A 17,749-nucleotide genomic window follows, 5' to 3' on the forward strand; every position below is an offset into this window, starting at 1 on the left:
ACCAGCCCGCATGAGTGGGCGGATAACTCCAAAGCGGAATGTTATAGCTCCTGCTGCAACACCTATCACGGCTTGAACTACCACAATAGGCATTATGAGAACGCCAGAGCGAGCAGGAGAAGATCCCCGTACAGCTTGGAAGTAGAGTGGCAGAAAGTACCAAGATGAGATGTTGACCTGTCCTCAATCAGCATAGACACAAAGGCACCATAGGGAGATCAGCTCTTACAAAGCCGTGCGTGAAACAGACTATGAGCGGGCTGACTTTCGAGAAATGGTTTAGAAGCCGCCCTGGGACCAGAGGATTGGGGGCACCTCGAGCCTCCCAGAAAACGAAAAATACCAAAAGCACAAAGCCTCCTAAGAGGAGACCTAGAACTTTTGGAGAATACCAGGGAGAGATGACTCCACCAACATCTAGACTGAGCAAGATCATGATGGTCACCCCAATTATAGCGAGAGAACCTAACCAGTCCATACCCCTATTTTGCGCGGAATAGTGTATCCGAGACGGTACTGGAGGCATGGAAAAGAAGAGGACGGCAAAGGCCGCCAGCGAACAAGGCAGATTGAGCCAGAATATCCATCTCCATGTCTGTGAGAGAACGCCCCCTAAAAATGGTCCAACACCGGCAGATATCGCCCAGACCAGACCAGTAGTGGCAAGGAACATACTGCGGTGTCTAGAAGCTGTGAGTAGAGGATGTATTTGCCGAGAAGGAACCACAATGTACCTACCGTGTATCCCACAAATCACTGATCGAGATGTTCACCAGCACAATTATACCACCAGCAGCACAGCCTTGCACCGCGCGACCAGAGATCAATTGCGCGACGGTCTTCGACCATCCACAAATGGCAGATCCGATGAAGAGTAGTGCGATGGAGAGCAGCAAAGCGCGGTTACGGCCCCAGAGGTCTGCAGCTTTGCCCCAGACTGGCATGAAGGCGGCACTTGTAAGCAGATAGCTGGAGCCAATCCAGGTGTAAGCCGTCTGGGACCGTAGCTCTGATGAGATGGAAGGAAGTGCCGTCGTGATGGTAGAGAAATCGAGGGCTGCGAGGAACAAGGAACACTAAATATTGAGGACGGCTTTAGAACATTGGCGTATATTGTTGGCCGAAGTCTCGACTACGCACCAGCAGGCCTACCAAAGTGGCCACACGCTGAAGGTCTCTGTCCATCGTCATCGTCGAAGAGAATGTGAAGCTCTATGATTCGACGAAATCGACGTTCTCTGTGCTTTCGTCCCTGATAACGGGTCTTGAAACCAACTGGAATTTTAACCCAGGTCTCTTTTGTTTGAGATGTCCAGAAATCTATACTGTCTCCCACCTGAGTAGATATGCAATTGCGAAAGATGAGGCGGTGTGAGCCAGCCAATGGTGCCGAAGTACACAGAACATGGTGTCTCCTTATGACTTAGGGGTTAATCGCGAATGATATCATCTGGACGGTCCGTTGAGTTATCGTTCGGCGCTCGCACGACTAGTCTTCGCGGGTCTCGCAATTGCTTCCGGCGTGGATACACCTGGTAAGGTCTATCAGGTCGATCCCCATACGTCAGAATGCTTCGCAAGGGCTTGAGCGGTGAAACTTGGAGGATGGCTAGGTTACCAACACAACGGCTAAGTCCACCAATACAAGGGCTAACGCTAATGGGAGTGATAGCGACGTTGCCGAACTCAAAGGCGTTACATAGATATTGTTTGGCATGTATCGGGCTGCATTGTTGGAGTTCTCGGAAGTCGGCAAGCAGAGGACGAACACTTAAGCATGGTTGGGCGAATGAGCTTAATACGTCACAGCCGATTGGTAGTAATGGTCCAACGCAAAATTGAAGTCCGCTCAAAGCATCTCCAAGAAACCTAGAGGGTTTTGACACAGCTCAATGGAGTTCCGCCTCGCCTAGTCGTTGTGAGTCTTGGGGTTTGGAGATGTCGATATGTGCCCCGCACATAAGATTGATCACCTTGCGGAGAATATCGAGGCTGACTTCTGAATCGTGACAATGAGGAGGCTAGCAACAAAATCATGGGGCTTCGGCAGATACTTCGACTGAGTCTGGGAGAACTGCCGTACTCTTGTAGGATCCAGATATGATTTAAGTCCTTATTGTTTGCAAGAAGACTGTATTTCCAGGGGCCCCAATTCCTAGCTCAGTGGTCCGACAAACAAAACATTAGACATGCCTGGATTGCTTCTTACTCCAGACACAGAGTTCAAGACTCTTAAATTCAAGAAGTTGCATCCCACATTCGCAGCTGAAGTCGATGGGGTGGACTTCTCAGCACCGATTCCTGACGATGTGTTTAAAGAGATTCTTGCTGCATCAGCCAAGGTAGCGTCCCTGCAAGTGTGGCGGGCCAGCTACTGACAGAATTGTAGTTCGGTGTGGTTGTATTTCGTAAGACAGGCCTCGATGACCTGGGACATGTCGAGTTCTCACGTCGCTTCGGTGACCTCGATGATATTCGGCCATATATGGTGAACGGGCGAAAGCCACGATATGAGTATTACGAGCTCTTTGATGCAGGCAACATCGACTCCGAAACGAACACGGTCTTGATGCCAGATAGCGCCAGGGCACAGTATAACAAGGGCAATGCTCTGTTCCATGTTGATTCGTCTTTCAATCCTCGACGGGCATCATATTCGATCCTCAAGGCTCACGAGCTGCCACCGCCGAACACTGGGGGCAACACAGGGTTTGCTGACAGCAGAACTGCCTTCGATGAGCTCGACCCTGAATTGAAGGCAAAGCTTCTTGAACATGACTATGTTGGGGCACATTCGCTGTATTCGTCACGAAAGAAGGCGGCACCCGAATTTTTCAAGGACGTTGATGTAACAAAATACCCGATGCACAGACATCGCATTGTGCAAAGACATGAACCTTCGGGAAGAATGAATCTCTATATTGCCGCGCATCTGGATCATGTGGTAGATCTGCCATCAACAGAGTCTCAAGAGCTTATGGAGAAGCTCATGGATCATGTTACTCAAGAGAAGTACACTTTGAGCATTCCCTGGAACGATCCTGGCGACTTGGTGATCTGGGACAACACGTAGGTGTACTAAATTGGCATCGGTATGCATAGCTGACTGGTGGTAACAGGTGCGTTCTGCACCGAGCAGAGGGAGGAAGCTTCGCTGGGAAATACCGAAGAGATTTGAGGAGGACAACTGTCCATGATGATAGTAGCCAAGCATGGGGATTGAATGCATCAGCTGACGAGCGTCCTGGCTTTGCACTGCATGCATTATGATGACCTGTTCAAACGCGTATGCTTGAGATCATACTCATTGTGTTGAGATAGCAGTAGGCTGGGGCAATACCTTCACAATGATGATAGAATGTTCAACTGCGAGCAAGCACGAGCATGCCACCTGTCCCTGCCACCACTTAGGCGACCAAATCGATGTAGTGAGCAGTAAGAATAGAAGAAGTCTGGTTCACAAATGCATGCCCATAAATTTTGTCCTCACTCTCCTGAACCGACAATGGGAGACGAGATCGGTAATGCCGGTAGCCGGCAACTACAAACCTTAATGGACAACCGCACCAGAGCACATCAACTTCAAGGGTGTAGCTCATAACATAAGTACAGTGAAAGACGCGAAAGATTTTTGAAGCGGAAGTTCAATGCTCAATCACCAAACGACAAAGTGAAGATTCGGAACTCGTGAAAGATTATGAGTTCTGATCGCGAAGCTTCGGCAATGCCCACAGCGGGGTTGAGTGAGGGCGTCATCATTGATTCGTTGAATCAGAATAACAGGAGAGCATCCTTTGCTGAGGGTGGTGAGCCTTATCCCAATGGCGAATCTCGCAGTACAGGTGATGTTGAGCATGGCGACAACATCAATGGCTATACAAATGGTGCAACTAACGGCCGAGAGGTTTCTATTCCCTTATGGAACAGGCCCGCTTATTCTGCTTCCAAAAAGTTGCGTATCGTGACCATTGGTGCTGGGTTTTCGAGCTTAATTTTCGCGCACAAGCTTCGGTATGAACATTCGGAGATGGAAGTTATCGTGACCAACACGATATTTGAGGCAAGGGCAGAAGTGGGCGGGACATGGCTCGTCAACTCCTATCCAGGAGTGCAGTGTGATGTACCTTCCCATATATACGCCTTCCCTTTCGACCCCAACCCAGATTGGAGTCATTTTTACTCGACTGGACCGCAGATTCAGGAATATATCACCAAGACTGTCAAGAAATGGAACCTGGACCGTGATATCCAGTTCAGTACTCGCGTCCTTGGCACATATTGGCAGGAGGAACACGGTCGGTGGAGAATTGTTGTTGAGAATGAAGGCCGCCAACGCGAGGAATATGCCGACATTGTGATTTCTGCTCAAGGCTTTCTAAATACCTGGAAATGGCCTGATATCCCGGGGCTACAGGACTTTGAAGGCCACAAAGTTCACTCTGCATCTTGGGATCACTCATACGACTATTCTCATAAACGAATAGGAGTGATTGGCAACGGCTCTTCCGGCATTCAGATCTTGCCTGCGCTTGCAAGGCTAAATGGCACCGACCTGACAAGCTTTCAAAGAGGGCCGACATGGGTTGTGGCTCGAATGGATCCCGGTAGATTGCTCGGAAAGCCCAATATTGGATCGAATCCAGAATACACTGAAGAAGACAAGCAAAAGTTCCGACGAGACAGAGAACATCACCACCAGTACAGGAAGAATCTTATCCATAGGATTAACCTTGCGTTCAGGATGGTAAGGCGCTGCCTCAATGGCCCGTGAGATTTGCTGATTGCTTTCTTTTAGTTCATTAAGGGTTCTATGGAGAACAAAGACAATACAGCATTTGCCAAGCAACAGATGGCCGCAAAGCTGAACAATGACCCGATACTGTGTGAGAAATTGATACCGAAGTGGGAGTTGGGTTGTCGCCGAGTCACCCCGGGGGCCGGCTATCTGGAAGCATTCTTGCTACCAAACGTTCACCTTACCCAGAGCCATATTAAGAACATCACAAGCGACTCAATCATTACCGAAGATGGGCGTGAGCATAAAGTTGACGTCAGTAAGTATTGCTCTAGTCAGCCGAGTTTCTCTCTGTAAGCTCTAATGACCATTAGTCGTATGTGCCACCGGCTTTGATGTTTCTCATCAGCCGATATACCCAGTCATTGGTCGCAACAAAGTCAATCTCGCAGAAAAATGGGCGGACGAACCTAAATCATACTTCTCTCTGGCATGTCCTGAGTTTCCCAACTATTTCATCTTCACAGGGCCCAACGCCATTGTTGGGCATGGATCGCTGATCGAAGGACTCGGATGGGTCGCAGAGTATATCATCAAGTGGTTGAAAAAAATATCGTCTGAAGATATCAAATGCGTTTCTCCTAAGCAGCTTGCTGTCGACGAGTTCATTAAGTATGGGGATGAAATTCACAAGACCCTAGTCTGGACTGGGCAGTGTCGGAGTTGGTACAAGAAAAACAGGATCGATGGAAGGGTAACCGCGACCTTCCCCGGTAGTGCGCTGCTCTTCCGACGGATGATCACAGATATCAGAGGGGAGGATTTTGAGATCGAGTATAATTCTCCCAATCGTTTCAGGTTTATGGGTAGTGGCTTCACCGAATATGAGCTAGATGATGCGAATGACTTGGCTTGGTACATTAAGAAGACTTGATAGCATGCAGCTGTGTCGTTGTGCAGATAGAAATAAGGCCCAGAGGAGGATGATCAACTAGTGATGAAAGATAAAGTACGTAGGGCGGCCGTCGACAAGAGGGTTTGAGAGAGACAATCTTGATATCAGTATCTGGAGATCCAAATGTCTTGTGAGGTTCGGCTGGTCGGGGCTCCACAGGAGAGTGTGATTTGGCAGGAACTCTCTCTATCTATTCTCTGGAACTGCGGACGCGTGTGTGATCCAGAGAGTAGGAGCTATAGTAGACGCCGGATTTTTTAGTCTCTGGTTCAAATCCGGGTGGTGGTGTTTATTGACTCTTTTGGTATATCTAACATCAAGAAAATGTTGTAAGATTCGCTACGTATAAGACTCACTTCTCGCGTGTCTTAGTCAGCACAGGGCGACGCGCAGTGCGTTTGAGCGAACAGTACTCGACACTAGTATTCTGCCATAATCGGCAAAATGATTCACCTCAGCCTGTGCCCGCTTGTCCCGCATTGGCATCTGACGATGAATGATCAAGGTCGGCATTGTTGTATTCCAGCACGAACCTCGCTAACCTTGCTTGCGCCTATACAAGAACAAGACAACCCTGCGAAATCAAACCAGTGTCCGGAACTCACATTCACAATTTTGTTGGAAGGCAGGCCGTAGTCCTTCGAGTTTCATCCCACTCATCTCCAACACACATCGACAGGATGGCCAACTTCAACTGGCGGACAATAGACGTCGACTCGTACGACCCTGAAGCAGCCGTGAATTTCCCCCTGACGACCCTTCTGCCATCGAATCTACCAGCACCATCCACACCCGCCGAATCGGCTCAGATAGGCCAGCAAGTGCGCCAGCTGCTCCGAGCAGGCGACAGCACTGGTGCACTACAATCAGCACTGGAAACGGCACCGTTTGCTGGAGACGAGTCCGCAAAACAAGTCCACCTGGCCACAGTGCTTGAAGTACTACAGGGGATCAGGCAGACCGACGTCGGCCGAATACTCAATGAAATCCTCAAACAACCGGGCGGAAATGCGCTGGGGGATACTTTGATGAAATACATCTACAAAGGAATGGCGGTGGGTGCGGGTGGAAGCGGCACCAAAGGCGTGAGTCCGCAGACGACTGGCAGCGGGTTCAGTCAGGTACAGTCGAGGAATTTCGGCGAAGGTGGCGGTGGTCAGACTATGAGTGTGCTGCTCAGCTGGCATGAGAAGCTGACCGAAGTGGTTGGTGTTGGTGGAATCGTCAGAGTCATGTCTGATCGTAGGACGGTATGATTGGGGCCCAATGTTGGTGCACCAGAGACGCATAGTGCAACGATTTCATGAAAGTGGCACAACTTCAAAAGGAAAACAGGCATCAGAGGATAGACTTCGCTGGCTTGCTTCGATAGCTTGCCCGAGGCATGGCTTCAGAAATGCTTCAAATTTATGGGTATCACTATTAAAGACAGGACAAATGCACTCTGGTGAAGGCCCAGGGATACTCAACAAGAGACCCTTCCAATTCCCACGACCATCCAGTAACTTAGTTCTCTCTTGCCATCATCTGCATCTTCTTCATCAAGTCGCTTGTCCCTTCGTCTCCTTTCGATCCCTGTCTCCTCGTCCGTGATCTGCCACTCGAGCCTCACACGGATTGGGATCTCGATGACATCTTCATCCTCGTCTAGTTGTTCATCTTGCATCCGCACAATGCTTGCAGGTATGATCTCTAGCACCACGCTGGCCCAATTTCGCCCTTGATCGTAGAGTTTGCCAGCAATTTGCTCACCACCAACGGGATTGACCATGCCGCGGTTGGGAGGATTATTGAGGGCATCATCCCAAGCATCGCTATTCTTGCCGATCTGGAACTGCGGGCATAGAATAGTAACTCGATGGCCGTGCTTCCCAGGTGTTACGCTTGGGCTGCCGAGACTGACATTGACATTTTCAAAAAGTGGGTTTCGGAGTGTCATGATAAATTGTATGGGTTTGCCTGCAGACAGTACTATGTCGCTGCCATCGGGTCCAGGAGGAGGCAGGCCACCAGAGACTGGCAGAGGCTTGATTGTCACAAAAGGGATATAAGCTAATGCGATAAGTTTGATACGATATCGAGCGGAGCTGACTTTGACTTCTGGTCGAGTGAGGATATGCTTGCATGTTGCGCACCGTTTCGAGCGCTTAGAACGCATTATTGTCGGCATTGGTCGCAGGTCCGTCACTGTCAGGGCATCAGGACGGCCAATGAAAGATGGGTTCTGGTAGTCACGTTGTAACTGCGTCGTGGTTTCGTTATAGTCGGGGAGGACAGCGGAAGTGGCATGTGGCTGTGATAGTGCAAGACCTTCGCTGGATGTTTGCGCTTCTCGCATAACAGTTAATTTCTGTTGAGCCTTCTTGATAGAATTCTCCTTGTTCATGTAAAGATTCATAATTCTCTGAACCGATGATGGCGAGGAAAACGCCATGTCAAGGGCTGAGGTCGAGAATCCGGGTTCCATGGAAGATGACTCGGCAATTTGATCTTTGTAGAATTGCTTCAAAGCATGAAACCGTATTGCCGCATCTGGTAGGGGCTGCACAGGGCCTTCTTGACTTGGCTGTGCGGCGTCTGGCTGGTCGGATGCTGTTACGACTTGCTGTGATAGTGATGATTTTCGAAGCAACTCCTCACTAGGTCGATGGGCTTGGATTTGCTTGGGCAACTCGCCTCTGGCAATGGCAAGCTCAGAGAGCTGATTGCGAATGCCGGTTCCTTTTTCAAACTTGATCCCGATGTCAAGGGTGTTCCACATGCAATAACTGCAGTTCAAAAAGAATGGCCCAGTTTTCGGATCAATAAGGGCAGCAGTACTCATCTGGGATGTGCACAAAGGACAGTGAACACAATTCCTGGGGCATCTGCCTCCATCGGTCCGTGCCATGCCCTTGGAACTCTCAAAGAGACAGTCTGGACAATAAATTGAGGCGATCTCTTCGATGACGCACCGTGGACATTTGATCTCATGGCATTCTTCGCAATATAATAGATGCTCGGGTGGGAAAAGCGAAAACGCAGCTCGTGGGTGCCGAGGATCAAAAGAGTCCTCGGAATCTTGTATCTCCTGGTCCAGGTCAAAGTCTTTGGACAATCTCTTAGATGTCAAGGCTCTCTTCGACGCATCAGAACAGGGGCATGAGAGGACCGTGTATGGAAAAGACTGTGCCATGACTGATAATTGTCTCTCACATCCATACCAGCTATATCATTCTCGAATCACTAGGAGTAATATTATTAGCAATGGATTTTTCATGTAGAGGCTTTCGATTACTCCTCGGATGTTAGTGAAGGATCACCCTCCAGGAGCAAGCACGCTGAGTGGCCAGACGCGCGCCCTCGAACGCGTCCAGTCCGCCAAGCCGATAATTATGTAAGCAGTATAAACTCTGTTTGACATCATCGAGGACATCTCATGATTTCATCCAGAGAGCACTCTTCTCTCACAGCCAGACATTAACTTGTCTGAGCATTCTGAGCACTCCAACATCCAAAATGAAGCCACCGGCTTTACGCCCATGGCTTCCCACAGCTGCCTTGCGCAGGAGACTACTAGCGCAGCAACGAACATATGCCATGCAAGCACCTGGTGCTCCCACGCTCCAGATATTCAACGAGCACACCAAATACCTTCAAAAAGAACGGGCAGCTGCAAACGCGGAGTACAGTCGAAATGTCGACTATCTTAAAGACGAAGTCGCTCAAAGACTAGTCGACCGACTCCTTGACATCAATCGTCAGTTCGGCAAAGTACTTGACCTTGGTGCCAACAGTTGCAACGTTGCTCGGGCACTGTCCAAGCCCCCTCTAATTGCTCCAGAGGTGCCAGAAGGACAGGCAGATGCTAAGATACCGCTGTCGGAGCGGGTTCAACACCTCACATGCGCCGATGTGTCCTCGACTTCGCTGCATCGCGATGATGCTTTACCTGCGCCAAATGTTCCCATGACTCAACAAGTCCTCCCTTCACTCGAGACACTACCCTATGACGCGAACACGTTCGACGCTGTCATATCATCATTGTCGCTTCACTGGGTCAATGACCTACCTTCGGCCCTCTCAAGCATAAACAATGTCTTGAAACCAGACGGCCCTTTCCTTGCAGCCATGTTTGGCGGAGACACACTGTATGAACTGCGATCGTCGTTACAATTAGCTGACACTGAGCGTCATGGAGGCGTTTCGCCTCATATCTCACCACTGGCCAATGTCAGAGACGTGGGCAATCTGCTGGGTCGAGCAGGGTTCAAGCTGCTAACAGTTGATGTCGATGACATTATTGTTGAATATCCTGACACTTTTGCTCTCATGACCGATGTCCAGGCCATGGGCGAGGGAAACGCCATCTTGAAGTCTATGGGTGGACCTCTCACCCGGGATGTGCTGCTGGCGAATGAGGCCATTTATAGAGAATTGCATTGTAATGAGGATGAGAAGGATAGAATACAGGCAACTTTCCGAGTCATTTATATGATCGGTTGGAAAGAAAGCAAGAACACTCCACAGCCATTGGAAAGAGGCAGTGGAACTGTCAATATCAAGGACATACTGGGTGGAGGCGAATTCTCGTAGAGACAATGTTTCAATATCTGTACCAAAATATGATACTGTCAAACAGTGACCTGCCTACGCCTCAATTTCATTCGCAAACAAAGAAGCAGAGTTTTCAATTTTCTGGATTGAATGGTATTTGAAATCTTCGTTTGAACCCGAGGCACAACGCTACCATGTGCAGACCGCATGTCCGAGCCTGATTTTCATGCAAATGACACTTGTAACAAGCATCATAGTTGCCCCTCATCTATGCATATCGACGACGCAGCCTTTCTCGTTCTGGTCAAATCGTCCCCCCAGTCTCTCATCTCACTTAACAATGCAACATCTAGTAGTCGGCGGTTCCGCTCAAAGGGAATTCGAATCCAACGCCACGGCCAGTCAACTTCCGGTAGACCTCTGAGTAGGTATCAAGTCTGTAGTCCACACCACCGCGCTCCTTCTCGTCCAAAACAACCTTCAAGACCTTGCTGCCATCTTCCTTGGTTCGGAGTCTCTTGCCCACAATCTCGACGGGGTACACAACATCAGCGAGGATGGCTTCGTGCACAGCGGTGAGAGTTCGGCTGCGAGGACGCTTCTGAGTCTGAGATGTGCGGGAGCGGTTGCTGCGCTTGGGTCGGGGAAGGATACGGCGGGATGCGAGGATCAAAACATGACGGTCGGAGAACTTCTTCTCGAGCTCGCGGGTGAGGCGTTGTTGGACCTTGTGGAAGCCGGGGAGGAGAGGAACGGGGACAAAGATGACGATGGCGCGCTTGCCGTGGCCGACTTCGAGCTGTGTTATTGAAATTGTGTTAGTTTTGTCTGAATTACCACCAAATATCGTCCGTCTCTTTTAGTTCGGAGTTCCAGGGTGTTGAAGAGTAACTATTCATACCTCACGGGCAGAGACGAATTGAAGAGGTCTCAGAGCAGACTTGAGATCTGGGATGTTCGTCTCGAGTTCGTAGAGGGCAGTAGCAATGCTGGTCTCCAACTCGGATGGGTGTTGCCTCGAGGGGCTGTTGGCAGCGATCTTATTGAGTGCTTGTCCAGACATGATTGCGACTGGAGTCTTCGAAACTCTTTCCAATCGCCTTTGAATGTCTTGATTGTGCAGGACGTTGGTGAGAGGTTGCCGTTGAATGTCGTGGTCGCAGACTTGGTGTCTGGCCGAAATTCCTTAGGGTGGATTTCGTTTGGCCTGCGCCAAGAGTTTTCTAGGGCTTGAGATTGTGAGATCACATGATCTCCAGGACTTTGAGCCAAGATTTGCCTCTAAGATCTAATGTTTCGCCCTACCTGTAGCAGATGGTGCTGCTATGATCGTACGTAGGCTCGAATTTACAAAGCCAAATCCTGTTATCAACAAGTTCAATTATGTCATCCATATTCTTAGCAAGCTCGACGTCCTTGAGAAAGCGATCTGTTCATCGTGCGCAGCTTTCTAACGTGCTATTGAACAGGCTCGATTAACTGCTGCAGTTTCGGCAGGACGATTTTTCACATGTGGAGGAACCAGACATTCATTCTCGCGCAGACGCTTCGCGTCGAGGGAGAAGACGTCAAGATGACATCTCCATCTTGTGTGCGATCGGCAGTTATGCAGTTCCTCAAACTGTGACTATAGTTTGATACCAATCAAAGAGGAATTACATCAGACCACAAGATCTTGCATCTAACTGCTCCTCAACTGGAATGACAAATATCCAGCCGATACACAGTTCATCAGAGACAATATTGACGTTGACTCGTCTTCTGATATACCCCATTGATTGCCACGTCTAAAAGTTTGTGCATACGATTTTTTCCCCATACCCGATGCTCTCAAATTTATCTTGATCTATTGCCTAACTAATTGCACAATCGATTTTTTGCTCTTTTCTATTCCCTTGTGCTTTACTCACACAGCCATGTCACTACCAAAAACGACGACTGCTTGGATCCTTGAAGGCAAAGATGCCGAAAAGGGATGGGATAACCTTCAGCTTAAGAAAGACCAAAAGATCCCAGAGTTGGGAGAGCACGATGTTCTCGTCCAGATTCAAGCAGTGTCACTGAACTACAGAGACCTTGCCATTCCCAAGGTAGGTTGGTGTAGCAAGACCAAAAGAACAAGATATGGCGACTAACACCGGAAACCAAGGGTATGTATCCACTGCCCCTTGATCTCCCCAGGGTCGCGTGCTCCGACGGGGCAGGCAACGTGCTGGCGGTGGGGAAGAAGGCGACACAGTTCACCGTTGGCGACAAGGTCGTGACACAATTCAACCAAGGCCATCAAGCCGGCCCCGTAACCTCCGCTGCACTCGCTACAGGACTCGGTGGCGCTCTGGACGGAACTCTCCGCCAGTATGCGGTCTTCCCCGAATCTGGACTTGCACTCGCGCCATCAAACCTCACACCAACAGAGGCTGGAACATTGACCTGCGCCGCCCTGACGGCATGGAATGCACTATATGGTCTCGAGTCCAAGGCGCTCAAACCTGGAAATACTGTTCTCACACAAGGTACTGGAGGCGTATCGCTCGCCGCGATTCAATTCGCAAAAGCCGCTGGCGCCACTGTGATCGCGACAACCTCTTCGGATGAGAAGGCAAAGCGACTGGAGAGTCTTGGCGCAGATGTCGTTCTGAATTACAAGAAGGATACCAATTGGGGCGAAACAGCAAAAAGGCTGTCACCGGGAAAGATGGGTGTCGACCACATAGTTGAGGTCGGTGGTCCAGGCACCATGAGCCAATCGTTACAAGGTAAGTCTAAACAACATTGCTTGGCTTTGCCGTCCCGTACTTAATAAAAGTATCTTCCAGCCATCAAACTCGAAGGCGTAATTTCAGTGATCGGGTTCCTCGGAGGTCCGAAATCAGAAGATGAACCCAGTACGCTGGCGGCATTATCATCTGGCTGCATTATCCGTGGTGTTCTGATCGGGTCCAAAGCGCAACTCATCGACATGAATCGTGCCATCGATGCGAACAATATCCACCCTATTGTGGACGAGAGGAAGTTTGGCTTCGATGACGTGCATGAGGCCTACCAATATCAATGGGAACAGAAGAATTTCGGCAAAGTTGTGATTCATCTTGGAAGGCTCGAATAAATAGACCGAGCAGCCTGTGCCGACATTATGCCATAGATTGCATGTACTAATGTTATGACTGTTCAACAATGGGCGCTGGTTCTGACCACCCGACTACGTCTCCATCAAGCTTATCTCAATAACTATCTCGCTCCAACCACTTGGCACTGGCGTCATACAACGCCTTCAAGTCCTCGCCACCCTCCAACGCCCAAATCTTGTCCGCAATACTGAGCCTCACGAACATGTGCAGCCACCCGACAACCAAGAAATCCGCGTAGCTGACCTCCTTTCCGAGAAAGAATGGGCCTTCGGGCTTCTCGCGCAAGACATCAGCCAATTCCTTGACGTACGGCGCGGCTTCCTCGAAACCCCGATCGGCTCCTTTGGCAAATTCGTCCAGTGGCTGTTTCAGACCCTTTTCACGACTCTGGACGAAGTAGTCCCGAGAGACCGGGTTGAGGAAGACCTTGGGGACCAGAGGCGCGAAGGCCGGGCGGACGCGCTCCACGATCTTGGGGAGGAGGGTTTCCACGCGTGGCAGAACAGGCGAGTCGAGATGCAGCGGTGGCTCTTTGTAAAGGGGTTCAAGTGCAAATGCAATCTTTCGGGATTCCATGAAATACTCGCCGCTTGGAAGGCGAATGGTGGGTGAGGTGTAGCTGTAAAGGCCGGTTTCGTTCGGTGGGACACCGCTTTTGTGCAGACTGCACGTCAGTTTGTGTTTAGCATGGTGTGGTAGAGTGAGTCGTTGGAGAGGACAAGATCCTCCGACGTTGTCTTTAGAATGAGATTTTGAAGAGTACCTACGCTTTCTCCAGGGTTGGCTTCAGATCGGGATATTCTATCCATTGCGTCTTGTATGGAATGCCCTTGTAGTTCAGATACAGGCGGGCTGATCAAGACCGGGTGTTAATCCTGTCAGCCAATGCTGTATTGAATTGGTCGGCGACATATCAACACCAATGACTTACTTTTCCACGGGTTCAAACTCCAAGCCTTGCCGTCTTTGGCTGGTAAATCGTAGAAAAGGACTTCCTCAGACATTGTATGTGAATTGTGTATTGCTTGGGAAATGAATTGTGTTGGAGTGTGCCTTCGATGGCCAGCGCCAACCGCTATTTCCTTTTATCTAGTGAGATGGTGAAGGGAAGAACGCAGATGTACCAACCTGCCAGAAGGTTTATCATGTTTGGAGACTTTGGAGAAACAATACTTAGTAACTTTGGAGAAATACCTGCAACTTTTTGCACGTATTCGGACAGCAGCGATTGCAACATCATGAGTGTGATTCATACATGCCGAGATAACCGTACGCCATGATCGGCGGCGGTGGTCGTTAAAACGCCTTGTAGCCGCAACAATTAGTCAGCTAACCATTCCAACATTCAGAAACGTAGTGGTTAAACAGGGGGTAGTATTCCCCAATGTGTAATGTCAAGCTTGTGGTATACACCATACGGAAGATAATGAACAACAGATTGATTGGAACAAGGTTTTAACATTCCTATTGCCTAGGAAAATCCACGTGATACATTGATATGTTGATATACTCCTCCTCCATATTCGGGCAACGGTGGGGAAACATTAGATGAGTTTTCTTCACCCTCACAGAAGAGTGGGTTGTTCAGTCATTGAAGCCAGCCTTCCCATCTCCATCAGCGTCTTTGCGAGGGTTTAGACGATCCATCAAACTTGGCTTATGTTGGCTCGTGTTGGATGCTGAAGTGCCAGAAGCTCCAGTGGAATGTGTGCCTGCAATTCCTCCCGCACCTGTACCAACGGCTTTTCTTGACAGCCTATCCTTCTTCCTTCTTGTCCCTCCGACACTTTCTTCACTGCTGCTGCTGCTATATGAGCTGTTTGAACCTCTACGGCGATGATGAGCTGCAGCTCCGACTCCGGCAGCCGCAACGCCAGCGCCGGCAGCTCCTGTGCCGACGCCATGATGTCCAGTACCCGAGGTGGTATGATTACCCACACCACCCACTCCTGAACCAGTCTGCTGCTGATGATGGCCCAAACCAAGTTTGTCGAAAGTTGTCGATAGCTTTTCGTTGTATTGACGAGGAGCGCCGTCGTACTCTTCACGCGAAACTCCGTGAGTACCAGAAGCACCCGTAAGTTTGCCTCCGCTGCTCTTGAATTCATCCAGAGTCTTCATGGGCAGTGCCGAAAGACCATGGTGTTGGGCAGCTGCATGATGAGTTCTGAAAGGAGTAAATGTTAGTCCATCTAGAGGTGAAAGAGGCTGAGGACGGTGTTTACTCATGAATAGGAACCGTAGTATGAACCACCTCGGGCTGAATGGTTTCCTTGTGGACCACGGGGACCACAGTCTCATGGACGTGGTGATGAACATGCTCTCCGGTTACAGTTCCTCCGGCCGAAGTCGTATGACGAGTCTGCTCAGTTCGCGAACTGTCTTTGAAGTTGGCCAACTCGGATGCAAGTCGTTGTTGTGTTTCGTGGTCATTGCCATGGCGAAACTCTCGGTTTTCAGTGGGAAGCACGTTGTGGGTATGCTTCTCTGGTAGAACTTCTTGGTGCTGGAGGGGTTGCACTGTCGTGTGGTAATGTTGCTGGTGAACTTCTCGATCAACGGCCTGAGTGGCCTCCTCATGACGATGAGGCTTGACCGTTTCCTGGGTCACTGCTGGTTGAACATGTTCTTCCACTGAGGTATGATGGCCCTTGTGAGAGGTAAACTTCGAAATAGCTGCTTTAGCTGCGTCCATGATGACCGACTTCTAGAGAGATCAGAATATGTGAGTGTTGTAAAGGATAACGAGGTGAAGAAAAGTGAGATGTCAACGCGCCCTCAATTGCCGTCTTCTCAAGATCATATAGCCATTGAAAATGCTATAAGCCATATGACATAACTCGACACCACAATCGTCATAGTTGTGATCTCATGCCGTAGAGGAACAAGAAGGAGGAAAATGAATTTGCATCTGTGCTTCAAATGGAATCATCGGATGGTGAATCGGATGTCCCAGATGATGGTGGGTACTCAGTCGTCCCCGCGCTCGTCTAACACGCCGATCATGGATCTGGAGGCTCGATTTGCGTCGATTTTGAACGCTTTGGGACAGCTTGAAATGAGATCATCTGTAGCCTCGCGACGACCGAGAAAGCATGCTCCATGATCGAAGCTGTGAGGGAGCAATGTGGGTTGAAGAAAACCCTTGAGCGTCATTGTACAGCATCGACCGAGGGCCTGTAGAGCTGAATCGGTGAGAATGTGACACCACTGAGAACACCCGCCACGGATTGAGTCGGTCTAGATGTCTGTTGAAAACTTGGGACATTTCCACTGGCGAGTGTTCCAAAGATCTGGGTGGAACGGGATTTTCATCCGCAATCACCCAAGAAATAGCTGATCTGACAACGTCAAAGGAAGACTGAGGCTAACTCAGGCGACTGGTAGATACAAAAACAAGCAATGCAATGATGTGCGTCATGATCTAGATCTGGATTGATGAAAAGTGGGTTGCGGATGATGATATCTGAGAATGGTTCGAGACCATCCTGGAATTTCGAAACCGGAGTTTGCTACATCTCTTGGGCCCAAACGGGACTCTCACCTCTGACATTATTCTCGGGATCGATGTCAAGCCTAAGTCGACCTTGACATTTAGAGCAATGCTTCCATCCACTCAGGCTGGACTTGGTTTGTACATGTACAGGGATGGTTGTGCGAGCTTGCAGCAAACACTGATTTATATCATCAGTGGGGAGCGTCATCAACCTGAGCATTGGCCATCACAGCCGCTCAACTTCAATCCGTGCCATACCCTCTGTGATCTTTCCCTGCAGTGTGGGACACCCGAATTTGTAACTATTACGAAGTACGAGTTAGGTAGGTACGAGTGGGTGTTGGCCCTTGGGTCGCTCCTTCCTCTGTTGGTGTATTTTCGGATTAACCCTTTCGGGACTGGCCCGAGCATGGGTGTGTCTGCCGCTTATCACCGCAGGTCCCATTCAAGTCTCATTGTGGAATTGAATTAATCTGGTTGGCGAGGGTTTGGTGGAATTGTTCTCATTGTCCAGCCCTGCAGTCTTCGCTATCCAAAGCATGGCATATCCATTCACCCATGCCTATTCAGACTGGTTCACAGCTTGCGAAGTGGCCAAACACACTACTCCCTCCTGCTCCATTTCCCTCTTTCATTTTGGGGAGGGCACTGCGTTCTCGTACTCCGCAATCGGTACCCTAGTAGTACTATGATTCAACCTTGGAGCCTCCCGACGGGGATCCCTAGTTCTCGTTTGGACCCGTTTGTTTAGTCCGCAGCCACAAGTTCTGGCTGGCCTCAAATTCGCCATGTTGTCTCGGCTCGCTTGAATCCATGGTTCCGCTTCCAACAATGAGACTTCTTGACCTCAACGGCCAGTTCGTAAGGGGGTGGGCAAACTCAATCATGGCAGCAGATAG

General features: G+C 49.6%; 9 protein-coding genes across 9 annotated transcripts; 5 read left to right on the forward strand and 4 right to left on the reverse strand.

Moving 5' to 3' along the window:
* Nucleotides 1–2,189: 2,189 nt before the first annotated feature.
* LTR84_006192 (uncharacterized protein) lies at nucleotides 2,190–3,073 on the forward strand (the record flags this gene model as incomplete). The annotated part of the gene is made up of 2 exons (XM_064849753.1): nucleotides 2,190–2,342; nucleotides 2,390–3,073. 2 exons carry the CDS (start codon nucleotides 2,190–2,192, stop codon nucleotides 3,071–3,073), a joined length of 837 nt encoding a protein of 278 aa, XP_064703508.1.
* Nucleotides 3,074–3,697: 624 nt separating this feature from the next.
* Nucleotides 3,698–5,669, forward strand: LTR84_006193 (uncharacterized protein; the record flags this gene model as incomplete). Its single annotated transcript, XM_064849754.1, has 3 exons — nucleotides 3,698–4,744; nucleotides 4,796–5,054; nucleotides 5,110–5,669. The coding sequence occupies 3 exons, from the start codon at nucleotides 3,698–3,700 to the stop codon at nucleotides 5,667–5,669; spliced, it is 1,866 nt and encodes a 621-aa protein (XP_064703509.1).
* A 701-nt stretch (nucleotides 5,670–6,370) lies between these two features.
* On the forward strand, nucleotides 6,371–6,946 carry LTR84_006194 (uncharacterized protein; the record flags this gene model as incomplete). The annotated part of the gene is made up of 1 exon (XM_064849755.1): nucleotides 6,371–6,946. One exon carries the CDS (start codon nucleotides 6,371–6,373, stop codon nucleotides 6,944–6,946), a length of 576 nt encoding a protein of 191 aa, XP_064703510.1.
* A 209-nt stretch (nucleotides 6,947–7,155) lies between these two features.
* Nucleotides 7,156–8,514, reverse strand: LTR84_006195 (uncharacterized protein; the record flags this gene model as incomplete). The annotated part of the gene is made up of 1 exon (XM_064849756.1): nucleotides 7,156–8,514. The coding sequence occupies one exon, from the start codon at nucleotides 8,512–8,514 to the stop codon at nucleotides 7,156–7,158; it is 1,359 nt and encodes a 452-aa protein (XP_064703511.1).
* A 674-nt stretch (nucleotides 8,515–9,188) lies between these two features.
* On the forward strand, nucleotides 9,189–10,265 carry LTR84_006196 (uncharacterized protein; the record flags this gene model as incomplete). Its single annotated transcript, XM_064849757.1, has 1 exon — nucleotides 9,189–10,265. The coding sequence occupies one exon, from the start codon at nucleotides 9,189–9,191 to the stop codon at nucleotides 10,263–10,265; it is 1,077 nt and encodes a 358-aa protein (XP_064703512.1).
* A 310-nt stretch (nucleotides 10,266–10,575) lies between these two features.
* CRP15 (40S ribosomal protein S7) lies at nucleotides 10,576–11,289 on the reverse strand (the record flags this gene model as incomplete). The annotated part of the gene is made up of 2 exons (XM_064849758.1): nucleotides 10,576–11,025; nucleotides 11,128–11,289. 2 exons carry the CDS (start codon nucleotides 11,287–11,289, stop codon nucleotides 10,576–10,578), a joined length of 612 nt encoding a protein of 203 aa, XP_064703513.1.
* An 853-nt stretch (nucleotides 11,290–12,142) lies between these two features.
* Nucleotides 12,143–13,332, forward strand: LTR84_006198 (uncharacterized protein; the record flags this gene model as incomplete). Its single annotated transcript, XM_064849759.1, has 3 exons — nucleotides 12,143–12,316; nucleotides 12,376–12,982; nucleotides 13,043–13,332. 3 exons carry the CDS (start codon nucleotides 12,143–12,145, stop codon nucleotides 13,330–13,332), a joined length of 1,071 nt encoding a protein of 356 aa, XP_064703514.1.
* A 115-nt stretch (nucleotides 13,333–13,447) lies between these two features.
* Nucleotides 13,448–14,358, reverse strand: LTR84_006199 (uncharacterized protein; the record flags this gene model as incomplete). Its single annotated transcript, XM_064849760.1, has 3 exons — nucleotides 13,448–14,018; nucleotides 14,122–14,206; nucleotides 14,286–14,358. The coding sequence occupies 3 exons, from the start codon at nucleotides 14,356–14,358 to the stop codon at nucleotides 13,448–13,450; spliced, it is 729 nt and encodes a 242-aa protein (XP_064703515.1).
* Nucleotides 14,359–14,938: 580 nt separating this feature from the next.
* On the reverse strand, nucleotides 14,939–16,049 carry LTR84_006200 (uncharacterized protein; the record flags this gene model as incomplete). Its single annotated transcript, XM_064849761.1, has 2 exons — nucleotides 14,939–15,521; nucleotides 15,580–16,049. 2 exons carry the CDS (start codon nucleotides 16,047–16,049, stop codon nucleotides 14,939–14,941), a joined length of 1,053 nt encoding a protein of 350 aa, XP_064703516.1.
* Between the last annotated feature and the right edge of the window lie 1,700 nt (nucleotides 16,050–17,749).

This window comes from Exophiala bonariae (assembly GCF_035927105.1).
Source record: "Exophiala bonariae strain CCFEE 5792 chromosome Unknown scaffold_23, whole genome shotgun sequence".
In the NCBI taxonomy this organism is placed as follows: Eukaryota; Fungi; Ascomycota; class Eurotiomycetes; order Chaetothyriales; family Herpotrichiellaceae; genus Exophiala; species Exophiala bonariae.